At 45.7% G+C, this 13,152-nt stretch overlaps 1 protein-coding gene across 1 annotated transcript; it reads right to left on the bottom strand.

Moving 5' to 3' along the window:
• Positions 1 to 2,921: 2,921 nt before the first annotated feature.
• On the bottom strand, positions 2,922 to 12,197 carry SMIM17 (small integral membrane protein 17). Its single transcript, XM_069457354.1, has 3 exons — positions 12,029 to 12,197; positions 9,657 to 9,733; positions 2,922 to 3,032 (listed from the first exon to the last, which is right to left on the bottom strand). The coding sequence occupies exons 1-3, from the start codon at positions 12,195 to 12,197 to the stop codon at positions 2,922 to 2,924; spliced, it is 357 nt and encodes a 118-aa protein (XP_069313455.1).
• Between the last annotated feature and the right edge of the window lie 955 nt (positions 12,198 to 13,152).

The raw sequence follows: 13,152 nt of genomic DNA, 5'->3' as shown, positions 1-13,152 counted from the left end.
GTGTCAGGGGAATCATCTCTGAGGAGGTGACATCTGAGACCTGAAGGAGGTGAGGGAGCCATGCTTCCAGAGAAAGAGCATTCCAAGTAGAAGGAACAGCCAGTGCAAAGATCCTGAGACAAGCGCATGATGGGCAAGTTAGAAAAACAGTAAGGAGGCCCATTTGGCTGGGTAAAAGGAGCCAGAGAAGGAGGAATGAGAGTAGAAGCCGGCTGGAGTAGGGCTGGATGGCATCGGGAGTTTACGGAGTGAAGCGGCAGGATTATGAGTGGTCTCAATTATGTTTTAATGGGATCTGTGTGGCTCTTGGGTGAACAGAACATCTGGGCCTTGGGCGGGTACTTCCACCATCAATGAAATGAGGTCCCTGGCACATCAAAGAGCCCAAATGAATGACCACTGCTACTAGGATTTTTATTACTTTCATGATTAGTTCCACTATCCCACAAAATTGATCAAGACCCATGGCACTAAGCTAGTCACAGTCCAGTCATCGCACCCCCTCCCGACTGGGCATCTAAGCCAGTCCCCACACTTGTCTCCCTGTTTCCACCTTTGCCCTGCTGCCATCCACTCTCCTCCCTTATTTGGACAGTCTGCGCCTGCCTCAGGGCCTTTGCAGCTGCTGTTCTCTCTCCCCTTATTTCAGGACTCCTGCCCCAGCAGCAGAGCAGGAAGGGGAGCTGCAAGAGTGATGAAAATATGCTGAGCCTCCTACTTCACTATGTGGAAGAGGTGACCACAGGCCAGGCGTAGCCATCCCCAGCCCAGTGGGAGGAGCAAGGGAGGTCACCTTCAGAAGCGGGCACAACTGTGAGGAGATGCAAACCCCCAGTGATATTTTTAGATCTGTGAAAGCAGCTATACATGAAGTCAGTTTTATCCCAAACATTGTTGTAACATGAACCAATAATAATTGTTTTTCTTTTGCTTAAGCTCATTGAAATTGAGTTTCTCTTATTTGCAACTAATAAAATCCCCAAAAATGTAAAAGTTGAGGCCCGTGTTCTTTTCTTTTAAGGGCTAGTTGCTTATTGGATGCAATCAGCCTGTGAGAGAAATGGAGAGAGAGAGAATCCCATACTTTCCCTGCTAATTCTCTAGAGAACCTCACATACATAGAAGAATTTAAAAAGAGCAATATGGTAATATCAACAAGTATTCGGTAAATTTTAAATCAAAGGATTAAATTGGTTAAAGATGATTATGTTTAACAAAGGATTCAGAATCAGGTTTTAGCTAACATTTATTGAGTGCCTACTATATGCCTGGCACTGTGCTTGGTGTTTTACATATATTATTTAATTGGCAAGGACATAACACTGCTGCACTTACGTGCATCAAATTACACAGCTTTTGAATACATAAAGCAAAGATTATAAAAATAAGTTGATGAAGACAATTGTACTAACAGATTTTCACATACCTGATTGGTTTTTGACAAATAGAGTAGGCTAAAATTAAATAACACGTGAATCTAAACAATATAATTGATGAGGCTGAGTTAATGAACAGACATGTAGAGTTTTGAATTCTATAGAGAATACATATTCATCTTAAATGTTCATGAAACAATTACAAAACTTAGACATGTTCTAGGCCCCAATAAAAGCTTTTTAAAAGGTTTTGGAAGCAGATATATTATAGGCCACATTCTCTATTCACAGTGCAATAAAACAAGAAAACAAAACAGTTTTTAAACAAAAAGCAAACCAAATCATTGACATTCAAAACATACTTTAGAAACACTACAATATAATATTTAGACAACATATTGTCTAACACAGATAATCAAACTCTAAGATGTGGCCAAGGCTATATCCACAAGCACATTTTTATTATTAAGTATACTAATATAGAAAATATAAAGAATATAAATTAAGTATTGAACTTAAAAATTGAGACAAAAATAAAACAATAAAAAATAAACAATACATATTAAAGGAAAACAAATTACAAATAAGAGAAATAGTGGATAGAAATAAATCCTAACGCTGGTTCTTGGGAAAAATGACAGTAAACTAGATAAGCATTTGACAAATCTGATAATGAGTAAACCGAAAAAAACAGAAGTTTAAAGGCTAAAGGGGATAAAATAAACAAGATTTTTGTTTAATTATAAAATAGTATGCATAATTAAGGTAGTAATATGAAAAGCTCTATGGAATGAAAAATTTTCTAGGGGATAAAAGAACTCTATAAATCACCAAAATGAATGCAAGAAGTAAAAAGTATTAATAAACCAATAACATTGGGAAAAACTGAGAAAGCTGCCCAAGAAGTAGCTGAAACCTCCCCTCCATGGCTCTAGGTCCTGATTACTTTACTGGCAATTTATTTTAAAGTGTCAAGGGATTGACACTTATCAAGCTACAGAAACTATTCAAAAGCATGGAAAGGGGTAAAAGTTATTCAAGTCTTTCTGTGATGCAAGCTTAGCCATGATACCAAAACTTCACAAAGATAGCACCAATCTCACATATGAAGATAGAGGCAAGAATCCTACATAAAATATCAAGAAATAGAATTCAGTATATGAAAAGACTGGTGCACCACATTCCTAAGAATGCAAAGTTGATTTGATGTTAGGAAATCTACAAGATTTCATCAATCCTCTGTTGCACATTTTTTTACCTTCTCAGAAGTCAGGAGACATCTTCCAGTTGGTGGCATCTTATAATGAATTAGCATTTTTCTTTCTCAATGGTATATAAAATAATACGTGTTTTACAATCAATGACGTCTTAATTTCAATTAAATACAGTAATGTAAAACCTCACACCAAAAAGTTAAAAAAAATCATCTCAAAGGATGTTTGAAAGGCATTTGATAATATTCAACACTCATTCCTGATTTTTAACCAGCACACTTTCTTAACATGACACAGGGCATCTATTTCAAAACAAAAGCCACCATTATAGTTAAATATGAAACATCATAGGCATCCCTGTTAAAACCAGAAACAAAAAAAGCACACATACTACCAAGACTATGGTTGTTTGTTGTGGAGCTTTTGACCACTCCACAAAGCCCTGAAACAGAAAAAAAAAAAAAAAAAAGGATAAATATTGGAAAGGAAGGGGCCACCATTGTTACTTGCAGAAAAATAGGATTATATGATTGGAAATAAAATGGCATATCAATAGAAAAGCTGTTTGAATTTAAAACTATATAGCAGAGTAACTAGATCTGAGATAAATATAAAAAAGAAAGTAACATACCTATTCTCTATTAGAGGAACTTTCAGAATAATGGGATAAAGATTTCCAAATGTTGTAGGTATATAAAATCTCACAGTTTAAAAATACCATCTATACCCTAATGACTCCCTGCAAAAAGATGTGCATTGTGTACATGCATATGTGTGTGTGTGTGTGTGTGTGTGTGTGTGTTTCTTGACCCAACCCCTCTCTTGAATTCCCAACTATACATCTAGCTCACTGTCCACTTGCCATCTCCACTTGGGTATCTAATGTGCACCTTAAACTTTACATGTCCCAAACACATATTCTAATCACCTCCCCTGAAAAGCTCCTCATGCAATTTTCTCCATGTTACTCCTTGAGGCCCCTCCAGGCCTCCAACTGTGGCATCCTTGACCCCTCTTTATCTTGCATCACCCACATTCAGGACATCAGCAAATGCTGTCGGCTTTACCTTCAAAACCATATCAAGAATCTGACCACTTCCATCCCCTCCACTACTACACCCTAGGCAAAGCCACGGTCATCTCTGTTGTACTTGCTACAGACTCCTGTTTCTTATCTTGATGATCTACCCAATTTCTTCTCCATGGGTCAGCCAGAGTGTTCCTTCTAACGCTGAAGTTACTCCTTGCCTTTCTCACTCTGCTCCAGCCAGTCATCTCCAGGCCTTTGAGGTTATGGTTTCTTCTACCTGGAATGCCCTTCCTCCAGATACCCTTAAGCCTCACTCTTTCACTTCCTTAGAAAATCCTTCCCTCACCACCTATTTAAAACAGTACACTCTCCCCGACCCTTCTCAACAAAGACCCCAGTACCACCCATGCTCCTTCCCCAGCTTACTTTTTCTCAGCACCCTTATCACCACCTGGCATACTATATATGCTTATTGTCCCTTCCCCCAAAGACACTGTAAGCCCTGTGAGGGCAAAAACTTTGTTTGCTGCCAGCACCTGGGACCCCACCTGGCATAGACTATGAGCTCTGTAAATATCTGTAAAGTGAACAAGTACATGGTAAAACATACCATGATGAAGTATGGGAAGACAAAATGTTTAACAACAATTCTCCAAAGATGAGTTTAGTGCAATTGCTATTAAATTGTCAGGAAAGCTTTGGAAATGAACATGACATAATGAGTTATCTGGAAAGCTAGGCAACGGTGAACACTGAAAAAATCCTGTAAAGAGAAACAGAAGGGACATGTACAATGAGATGTTAAAATATATTACAAACCATTGATGGAATTCACATTTCTAACCTTTGGAAAGGTGAAATTCCTTCTCCTAGCCTGCTGTACCCCCCTGGGTACTGTCTCATTCCAAATCTCCCTTTACAACCAGATACCCAGAGAAAATGCCCCATGTAAGCAATTCCAAGAGCTAGAGGAGCATCAGAAACTTGTTGGGGGAGTTTTTCCAAATATCTTGGGCTTGGATTTTCTGATTCAGTGCATGTCAGGTAGGACCAGAGAATGTGGATTTTTATAAAGTTCCTCATAATCCACGCTATATAAAATTGAGCCAACTGACCAAACGTTTGTGTAGCATTGCCTCCCAGAGCAATGACAACAATTCATCAGCTGAGGAAATGGGTCTGACATACCCAAACTCTAGGATATTCGACAGCAGTAAAAAGTAAATTTGAAAAAGAATGAAGATAATTAATATGTAATAAATCAGAATATATCAAGTGAAAACACCAAATGGCAGAATAATAATTTTACAATAATCTCCTTTTTGTGTGTTAAAATGTATGTAGTTTACCGTCTGACTCTATCTGGATAAAGTTCAACAACAGGCAGAACTAATCTATACAAGTAGAAATCAAGAACTGTAGTTACCTCTGGGGTGGGGGAGTGAGATAGATTGGAAGGGAAAATGAGAATTTTCTAGAATGATGACAACACTCTGTCTTGATTGGGGTGTTGGTTACAAGAGTGTACACAGGTGTCAACATGCTCTGACCTCTGCATTTTACTGGAAATAATTACACTTCCATTTCAAAACGCAGAGTATAAAATTAAGAAAATATAATAAATACAGGTCATTTGAAATCCAACGACTTGACACAAACCACACATAACAGACCTGCCATGGCTTGGACGTTTGTCCCCTCCAAACCTCACATTAACATTTACTCCCCAGAGTTGGAGGTGTGGACTAGTGGGAGGTGTTTGGGTCCTGAGGGTGGACCCCTCACGAATGGCTTAGTGCCGTCCTCACGGTAATGTGAGTTCTGGCTCTGTTAGTTCCCACAGAGCTGGTTGTTAGGAAGACCCTGGCACCTCTCCCCTCACTGTCTTGCTTCCTCTCTCCCAGTGTGGTCTTTGCACACTCCAGCTCTCCTTTGCCTCCTGCCATGAGTGGAAGCGGCCTTAGGCCCTCACCAGAAGCAGGTGCCGGTGCCATGCTTCCTGCACAGCCTGCAGAACCATGAGTCAAATAAACCTCTTTCCTTTATAAATCACCCAACCTCAGGTCTCCCTTTACAGTAACACAAATGGGCTATAAGACAAGACATGCAGGTGCCTCACCTAGTTCCCCGTTGTTTCTGTTTACCAGGCTGGTGCAGCTGTCCCCTGGACTCTATTGGGGTATTGGCTGCTAGCTTTATGGTTTATGGATTATGTTGCCTCTTCTCTTCTGAGAAATGCCCTTACTAATGGGATTCGCCTCCTATAGAATTACCTAGGAGGTTAAACTCACCTCCAGGGCAGTCCACACCCAATGATTGACACATGGGGTGTAAGAGGCCACTCCACTGGCTCAGAGGAGGACAGCTCTGTGGTTCTGCTTGCACTCCAGGGCTCTCTGTGGGGTCAGACAGGGCTGGACTTTGGGTCAACCCACGTATTTACCTAGCTTCCTCCTCCCCTCTCCAGCCTGCCTCACTCCCCTACGGGCTTCACCTGAGAGCACATCCCTCAAAAAATTTCTTACACAGAGATCTCAATTTGGTCTCTGTGTCTAAGAAAAAATATCTGGAAGGACATATAGCAACTTTCTAAAAACATTCTTTAGAAGTAGAATATGCAAAGAGAAGTTTGTATACATCCTAAGTATACAGCCTAAGCAAACTGCAGAAAATCAACAACCCTTGTAACCGGCACCCCAAACAAGAAGCAGGCCATTACGAGCACCCTGGTTTCCCCCACCTCAAAGGTAACCATTATCCTGACTTCCAATGATGTGGATGAGTTTGGCTTGTCACAGCAACTTTTACAGGGGTTATCTCTGGTGCTAGTGTTTCTTTTTTGTTTTTAACCTCATGCACTTAGATAAGATTTGCATGTGTTACACATGCTTGTATTTTATGGGATGAGGGTGATGGGACTGTTTTCTCCTCCCTGCTTTCCTCTGGGTCCACAGAGTGGGAACTTCTGCCCTCTTAGAAAGTGACTCCTTTTCTTTCTTCCACTCCCTCTCTCACTCTTCCCCTCGAGAGGCATGGTGACCCAGGTGGAACAGAGAGAGCCCTTCATCCAGGTCCCCAGTCCTCTCTTGGGAGAGGATTAAGACACACAGGCAGGTTAGGAGATGTACTGGGTTCAAATACCAGCTTTACCACTTACACACTGAGTGAGAGAGGGAAAGTCAATTGACCTCTCTGTGCCTTAGTTTCACCATCTGTAAAATGAGACAACAACAGGTCCTTCTTCAAGGACATGCTCCATCAATGCTGGTTCAAGGAACCATGACTGAGCGAGTGAATGAATGAATGATGACTCCGTGTCCCACTCCCACCGCCGCTGCTGCCTTAGCTGGTATCCTCTCCAGATGGCCTCAATTCTACACTAGCTCTGCCAGCTACTCACAGGAGGACCTGGAGCAAGCCATTTATGAATAATTTCTCTGCCTCAGTTTCCTTATCTGTAAAAGGGGGAACCACACTAAGGATCTCACAGGTCCTGAGAGAATCACGCCAGTTAATGAGTGTCAAGTTAATATATGTGTTCATGGGACACATTTAGAACTGCGTCAAGCTCATGATACACATGAGGTAAGTGGCAACTCTTTCATTTCCACCTGTTTTTTTCTAACTGGATGTTCCCGACTGGCCCCTGCATGTCCCCAAATGCCAACCCCTGCTGTATCCAACCCACCTTCCTTCGCTATGGGCTGCCAAGAGTGATTCTGTAAATCCTCAAACCCCTTCCAGGGCTACCTACGGCCTACAAGACACTCGTCACCTTCCGGGCATGGAACTTGGCAGGAGAGGGCTCCTGTTGAAGCATGAGCCAGAATAGGTCTCTCCTCTGTCCAGAACTCACCTTCGGCTGCCACCCCGCCCAAGGTACAAGCCACATTTTTTTTTTTTTTGAGACAGAGTCTCGCTGTGTTTCCCAGGCTAGAGTGAGTGCCGTGGCGTCAGCCTAGCTCACAGCAACCTCAAACTCCTGGGCTCAAGCGATCCTCCTGCCTCAGCCTCCCGAGTAGCTGGGACTACAGGCATGTGCCACCATGCCCAGCTAATTTTTTCTATATATATTTTTTAGTTGGCCAGTTAATTTCTTTCTTTTTTAGTAGAGACGGGGTCTCGCTTTTGCTCAGGGTGGTCTCAAACTCCTGACCTCGAGCAATCCACCTGCCTCGGCCTCCCAGAGTGCTAGGATTACAGGCGTGAGCCACCGCGCCCGGCCCAAGCCACATTTTAAACACGGTCATCCACCCCATCACCTCCACAACCTCATCTCCCAGCCCTCTGTCCCACACTGACTCTCCCCAGCCACACTAGCTGCTCTTGCTTTTCCTCAACGTGCCAGGCGTGGGCCCAGCTCAGGACTTTGCACCTGCCATGCCCCCAAGACATCACCAGTCTTGTTCCCCCACCTCTTTCAGGTCTTTACTCAATAGCCCTCCTCGGTGGGGCTGTCCCTGGACACCCTTCTTAAAATAGCAATCCCAGCCCCAACCTCACGCTTTGGAACCCCCTTCCTGGTTTATTTTTCTCCATAGCACTTATCATCATCCAGCATAATTTATATTTTAGCTGCTTATTTCACTTGTCGTCTGTCTACCTCCGTGACAATGAGCCCTGTGAAGGCAGGGACCATGTCTGTCCCATTCACTTCTGTACCCTCCATGCATTGAACACTGCCTGGCACACCGTAGATGCACAAGAAATAGTTGTGGAATGAATGCGTGATCTCACCCCAGCCAGACTTTCCCCCAGACCTCCCACTGTTCTGCCCTGAACTTCAGCATTCCCCCACACGTGACTTGCGAGGTCACTGTGCCTTTGCACATGCTATGCCCTTCCCTGCTCTGCCTGGGGAATTCTTACTCTCCCTGAACCCCAGGTCTGACATCTCCTCCTCTCTGGGCTATTGAAGGATGAACCCACCCCACTGTAGCCAGCACTTATCTCGGCACTATCACATTTTGTTGGCCACTTTGTGCCATCCCCCAACCCCTGCCCCGCACAGTGAGTCAATAAACCCTTTTCTAGCTTGAGCCAGTCAGAGGTGGATTCCTGACAGATGACTGGGAGATGGGTGGGACCCTCAGGTGCTGCTGAGGGTGGTTATGTGATTTTACTCATGTATAACCTGAACTATAAACAAAAGAACCACTTTTATTATTTCTTATATTGATGTCTTATTCCTTAAAAAAAGAAAACATTAGGTCTTTGAGTGAAAGCAGTGTGCATGATGATTCTGTTTGGTTTTACTCATAGAATCTGGATTAAAACCCAGTAGTTGGTTCTTGGATGGATAAACGAATCGTGGCTGGATGGGTGGATCAGTGACTGGGTTGGTAGATGGACGGTTGGATGGATGGGCGGATGGACAGAGATGGATGAGTGGATGAGTGAGAACACGGGTGCATGGATAGTAGCCACAACCTCACCATGGCAACAGGTAATAGAGGATGACTAGGTCGGTGTACAGGTGAGTGGATATGTGGTGGGTGTGTGAGTGGGTGGGTTGAATAAATGGATTGATGGCATATGCATAAAAGGGTGGGTGAGCATGTATGTGGATAGCTAGATATGCAGCAGGATAGATGCAGTGGGTCCATGGGTGAGCAGGGATGAGAGGCTGGGCAGATGGACGAGTGGACAGATGAATGGTTGGTGGACATTCCACGAGTGGAAGGAGGAACAGATGGGTGACTGAAAGGTGGGGTGATGGGTGGAAGGGAGGGTCTGCGGATGGATGGATAAGTGGATAGACACATGGGGTACATGGGAGGATGGAAGCATGGGCAGATGGATGGATGGATGGTTTTATAGGTGAAGGGTTGGAGGGTGTGTGAGGATGGAGTTGTACATGCCACATGGAGACCCTCCACTCTGATCACTGTAGGAATATGTCCTGTTCCCCATAGGAGACTTCATGAGACTTTTGTGGGGCAGGGAAACTCCAAGCTGCGAAAGGAAATGTGACAACCCACTGAAATCTTCAGGTGGGACACCCATGGGAAAGGAGGGGACCCCGCCACACGTTACCTGGGAATCCTCGGACTCATCGTCCTCCTCCACCGAGCTCCACTCCTGGGAAAGCCCAGTCTCTTGAAAAGACAGGTCTGGTGGGTGTGGAGGAGAAAGGAGCCATGAGAGGGTGACCACGCGGCCAGGTGGTCCACTTGCTCTTCCCACTGGCCTCCTACGCCTCTCTGCCAACTCTCTCTCTCTCTCTCTCTCTCTCTCTCTCTCTATCACACACACACACACACACACACGTGTTCAGGTGGGGCTGAGCGAGTGAGAGACCTGAATTCTGATCCTATCACTACCCGGAAGACTGAAACTGGGTCACCTGCCATCTCTGTCCCCTGAGCCTTTGTTCCTTCACCTGCCCAGTGGGTACAGGGTTCCCTCCCTGTGGGCCTCCAACAACAGCCAGGTGAGGGAGCAGAAGAAGATTCACAGAGCTAAGCCTGGGTGGTGGGGGCTTCCCCGGCTTCCATAAAAACAGCTGCCAGTGGAGAAATAGCCCCAGAGTGAGAGCATCAGCGTCCTTCTGGGGAGAACTGGGCAACCTACCCTGGCCACGAGCTCCCAGCCTCAAAGCCAGGGCTGACCTCTGCTAGCCACACCTTCTGCCCATCTCTGAGAAATAGTACAGCCCCTAGGAGATGGTTCAGCCCCTTCTGCTGTGAGGCGTCGTTCAGGTGTCTCCATCTCAGCAGGTGGCACTGCCCTTCATCCAGCTGCTTGGGCCAAAATCCCAAGAGTCATCCTTGATGTCTGTCGTCTTCCCTTTCCCACATCTATTGGCAAGAACAGATTCCCCTCCGAAAGGTGTCCCAAATCTCTCCACTTACCCACCTCTCTCGGACAGTGGAGGGAGTCTCCTAACCAGCCTCCCACCTTCCATGCAACCTCCTAACCCTACAATTCATTCTCACACACGGTGAGACACGGGCTTCCCCACCTGGGTGCTATGGGCAGTTCTTTGTGGCAGGATGTCTAGCAGTGGCACTATGGAGTCCACCCACTAGATGGCAGCAGCGTCTCCCAGTTAGACCCAAAATGCCTCCTCTGGGGAGGGGAAGGGGTGCAAAATTGTCCCGGGTTGGAAAGCACTGAGTTAGAGGAATCTTTCTGAAATACAATGTCTTTCTCCTCTTCACGGCTCCAAGTGGTTTCCAATAGTCGAATAATATACAAACTCCTTGCCGTGGTCTATGAGATGCCCCATTACTGGGCCAGATGATCTGTCTTTTTCCCTCTCTCTTCTCTCTCTCCAGGGGCTCCTGGCACCACTGCAGGCCACCGCCCTGACCATCCTCACCTACAAAGCATCTACTTGTCTTGGTAGCTCTCATCAACATCAGACATTGCCTTTCCTTTTGCTTCTTAACTCACTTATTGTCTGCTTTCTCCACTAAAATCTGAGCTCTACCAGGGCCATCTTGTTCGCTGCTATATCCCCAAGTAGCCCGCAAGTGGTTCATCTCTCCCTACGTCCACAGCCCCTCCCTCACGGATCCTGGGCCTGACCATGCAGCATTTTTTTGTTTGGTTGGTTTTTTTTTTTTTTTTTTTTTGGCAGAGTCTCACTCTGTTGACCAGGCTAGAGTCCCATGGCGTCAGCCTAGCTCACAGCAACCTCAAACTCCTGGGCTCAAGTGATCCTACTGCCTCAGCCCCCCGAGTAGCTGGGACTACAGGCATGCGCCACCATGCCTGGCTCATTTTATATATATATTTTTTAGTTGTCCAGCTAATTTCTTTCTGTTTTTTTAGTAGAGATGGGGTCTCACTCTTGCTTAGGCTGGTCTCGAACTCCTGAGCTCAAATGATCTGCCCGCCTTGGCCCCCCAGAGTGCTAGGATTACAGGCGTGAGCCACCGCGCACAGCCAAGCAGCTTATTTTGCACAATGGCAGGTGAGCACCTGGCCTGCCAGCAGAGGCTTCAGAACAGCTTGTGCATCAGGGCATCCCCTTTCCAGCCATTTCCGAGATGCCTGCAGCCACTCCCATGAGGATAAGCCCGGGATAGCCCAATGGAGACGTGTGGCCTGTCCCCAGCACCACTAAGCTAGCCATCAGCCAGCACCGGCCAGACATGTGAGTAAGGCCATCTGAGACCAGCCAGGTCTCTGAGGCTGCATGGGCAACTGCAGGCAAGGGCAGCAGGAGACGTGTCCCCCGAGGCCAGGTTAAACTGCCAACCCATAGAATCACGAGACAATGAATGATCATTGCTTTAAGCCACCAGGTTTGGGGATGATTTGTTACCCAGCAAAAGTGGACTGACACAGAGCTCCACCAATAGCTGTTGAATGCATGAGTGAAGAAATGCGTGTTTGGTCTTTCCTAGGCTCTGCCAAGACCTTTCCCCCACCCACTCACCTCCCCAGGGCACCCTCACCTTTCTCTTCGCTGTCACAGCTGGAGGCCCCGACCTCCACGGCCTCCCAGTCCTTGCTGAAGGCGGAAGGGGACGGCTTCTCCCAGGTCCTGCTCTCCCGTGGCAGCAGTGTCTTGGTCCTCTCGGGCTCTAGCAGCCCACGAGTGTGCTCAGGCTTGAGGCTCTGCATGTCCCCAGGAGGAGGTGGAACTCCCGAGACAGGCTTCTCCTTCTAACTCCTGTTCCAGGGCCCCGTCTGGTCCCCCAGGCACGGGATTCAGAACCTGAGGACTTAAAGGCATTTCATCATTCGGTGGATTGTTACAGGGGACCAGCAGGTGCTGGGCACCACCCTAACCGCCAGAAACACAGCAGTGACCCAAATGAAGATCCCTCCCTCATGGGGTTTGCATTCTAGTGGGGTGAGAAAGAGACAGACCGGTAACAAAGTACATAGTGTGTCAAATGGCGGTGAGTGTTCCGGGGACAGAGCAGGAAAGGGGATCACGAGTGTCACAGGCAGGCACACAGGCACACATGCACTCAGTCCACATCCCAAACTGCTTAGCGAGGCTTTAGAATAAGGGACTCACCCCCTAGAATCCCTCTGGCTACAGGCAGGACTCTCGTCTTCCCACCAACCCCCTGACAGCTCCAACTTTCTCCTTGGTTGTCATTTTTGAAAAAAAGATGCACTTTCCACATTGGGGTTAAAAGTCTAATTTTTTAAAAAGAATTCTTTTAGAGACAGAGTCTTGCTCTGTTGCCAGGCTGGTCTCAAACCCCTGGCCTCAAGTGATACTCCTGCCTTGGCCTCCAGAGTCACTGGCACTACAGGTGTGAGCCACTACACCCAGCTTACTTTTAAATAAAATATTCTTTAATATTCTCATTCTATGTCTGGTCAGCTTGAGATTCGGGAATTTGTTTGCAAGAAGATATCTGAACTATAATGACTTACGATAATCTTCTGTAAGCTTTTTCTTCTTTACTTAGGTTTATGCAAATAGAAATTGTTCTATTAAATTTTGAAACCATGGGGCAGATGCTTTAAAGAGAAGTTTGCAACTCATGTAGAGACTATGATGTTTGGACTCTGAAAGAAACCTGCTGTGAAAAGAAAACTCTTTAAGAATCAGGAAATT

This window comes from Eulemur rufifrons, chromosome 24, assembly GCF_041146395.1.
Source record: "Eulemur rufifrons isolate Redbay chromosome 24, OSU_ERuf_1, whole genome shotgun sequence".
Classification (NCBI taxonomy): domain Eukaryota; kingdom Metazoa; phylum Chordata; class Mammalia; order Primates; family Lemuridae; genus Eulemur; species Eulemur rufifrons.
This window is presented reverse-complemented; position numbering and strand designations above follow the sequence as displayed.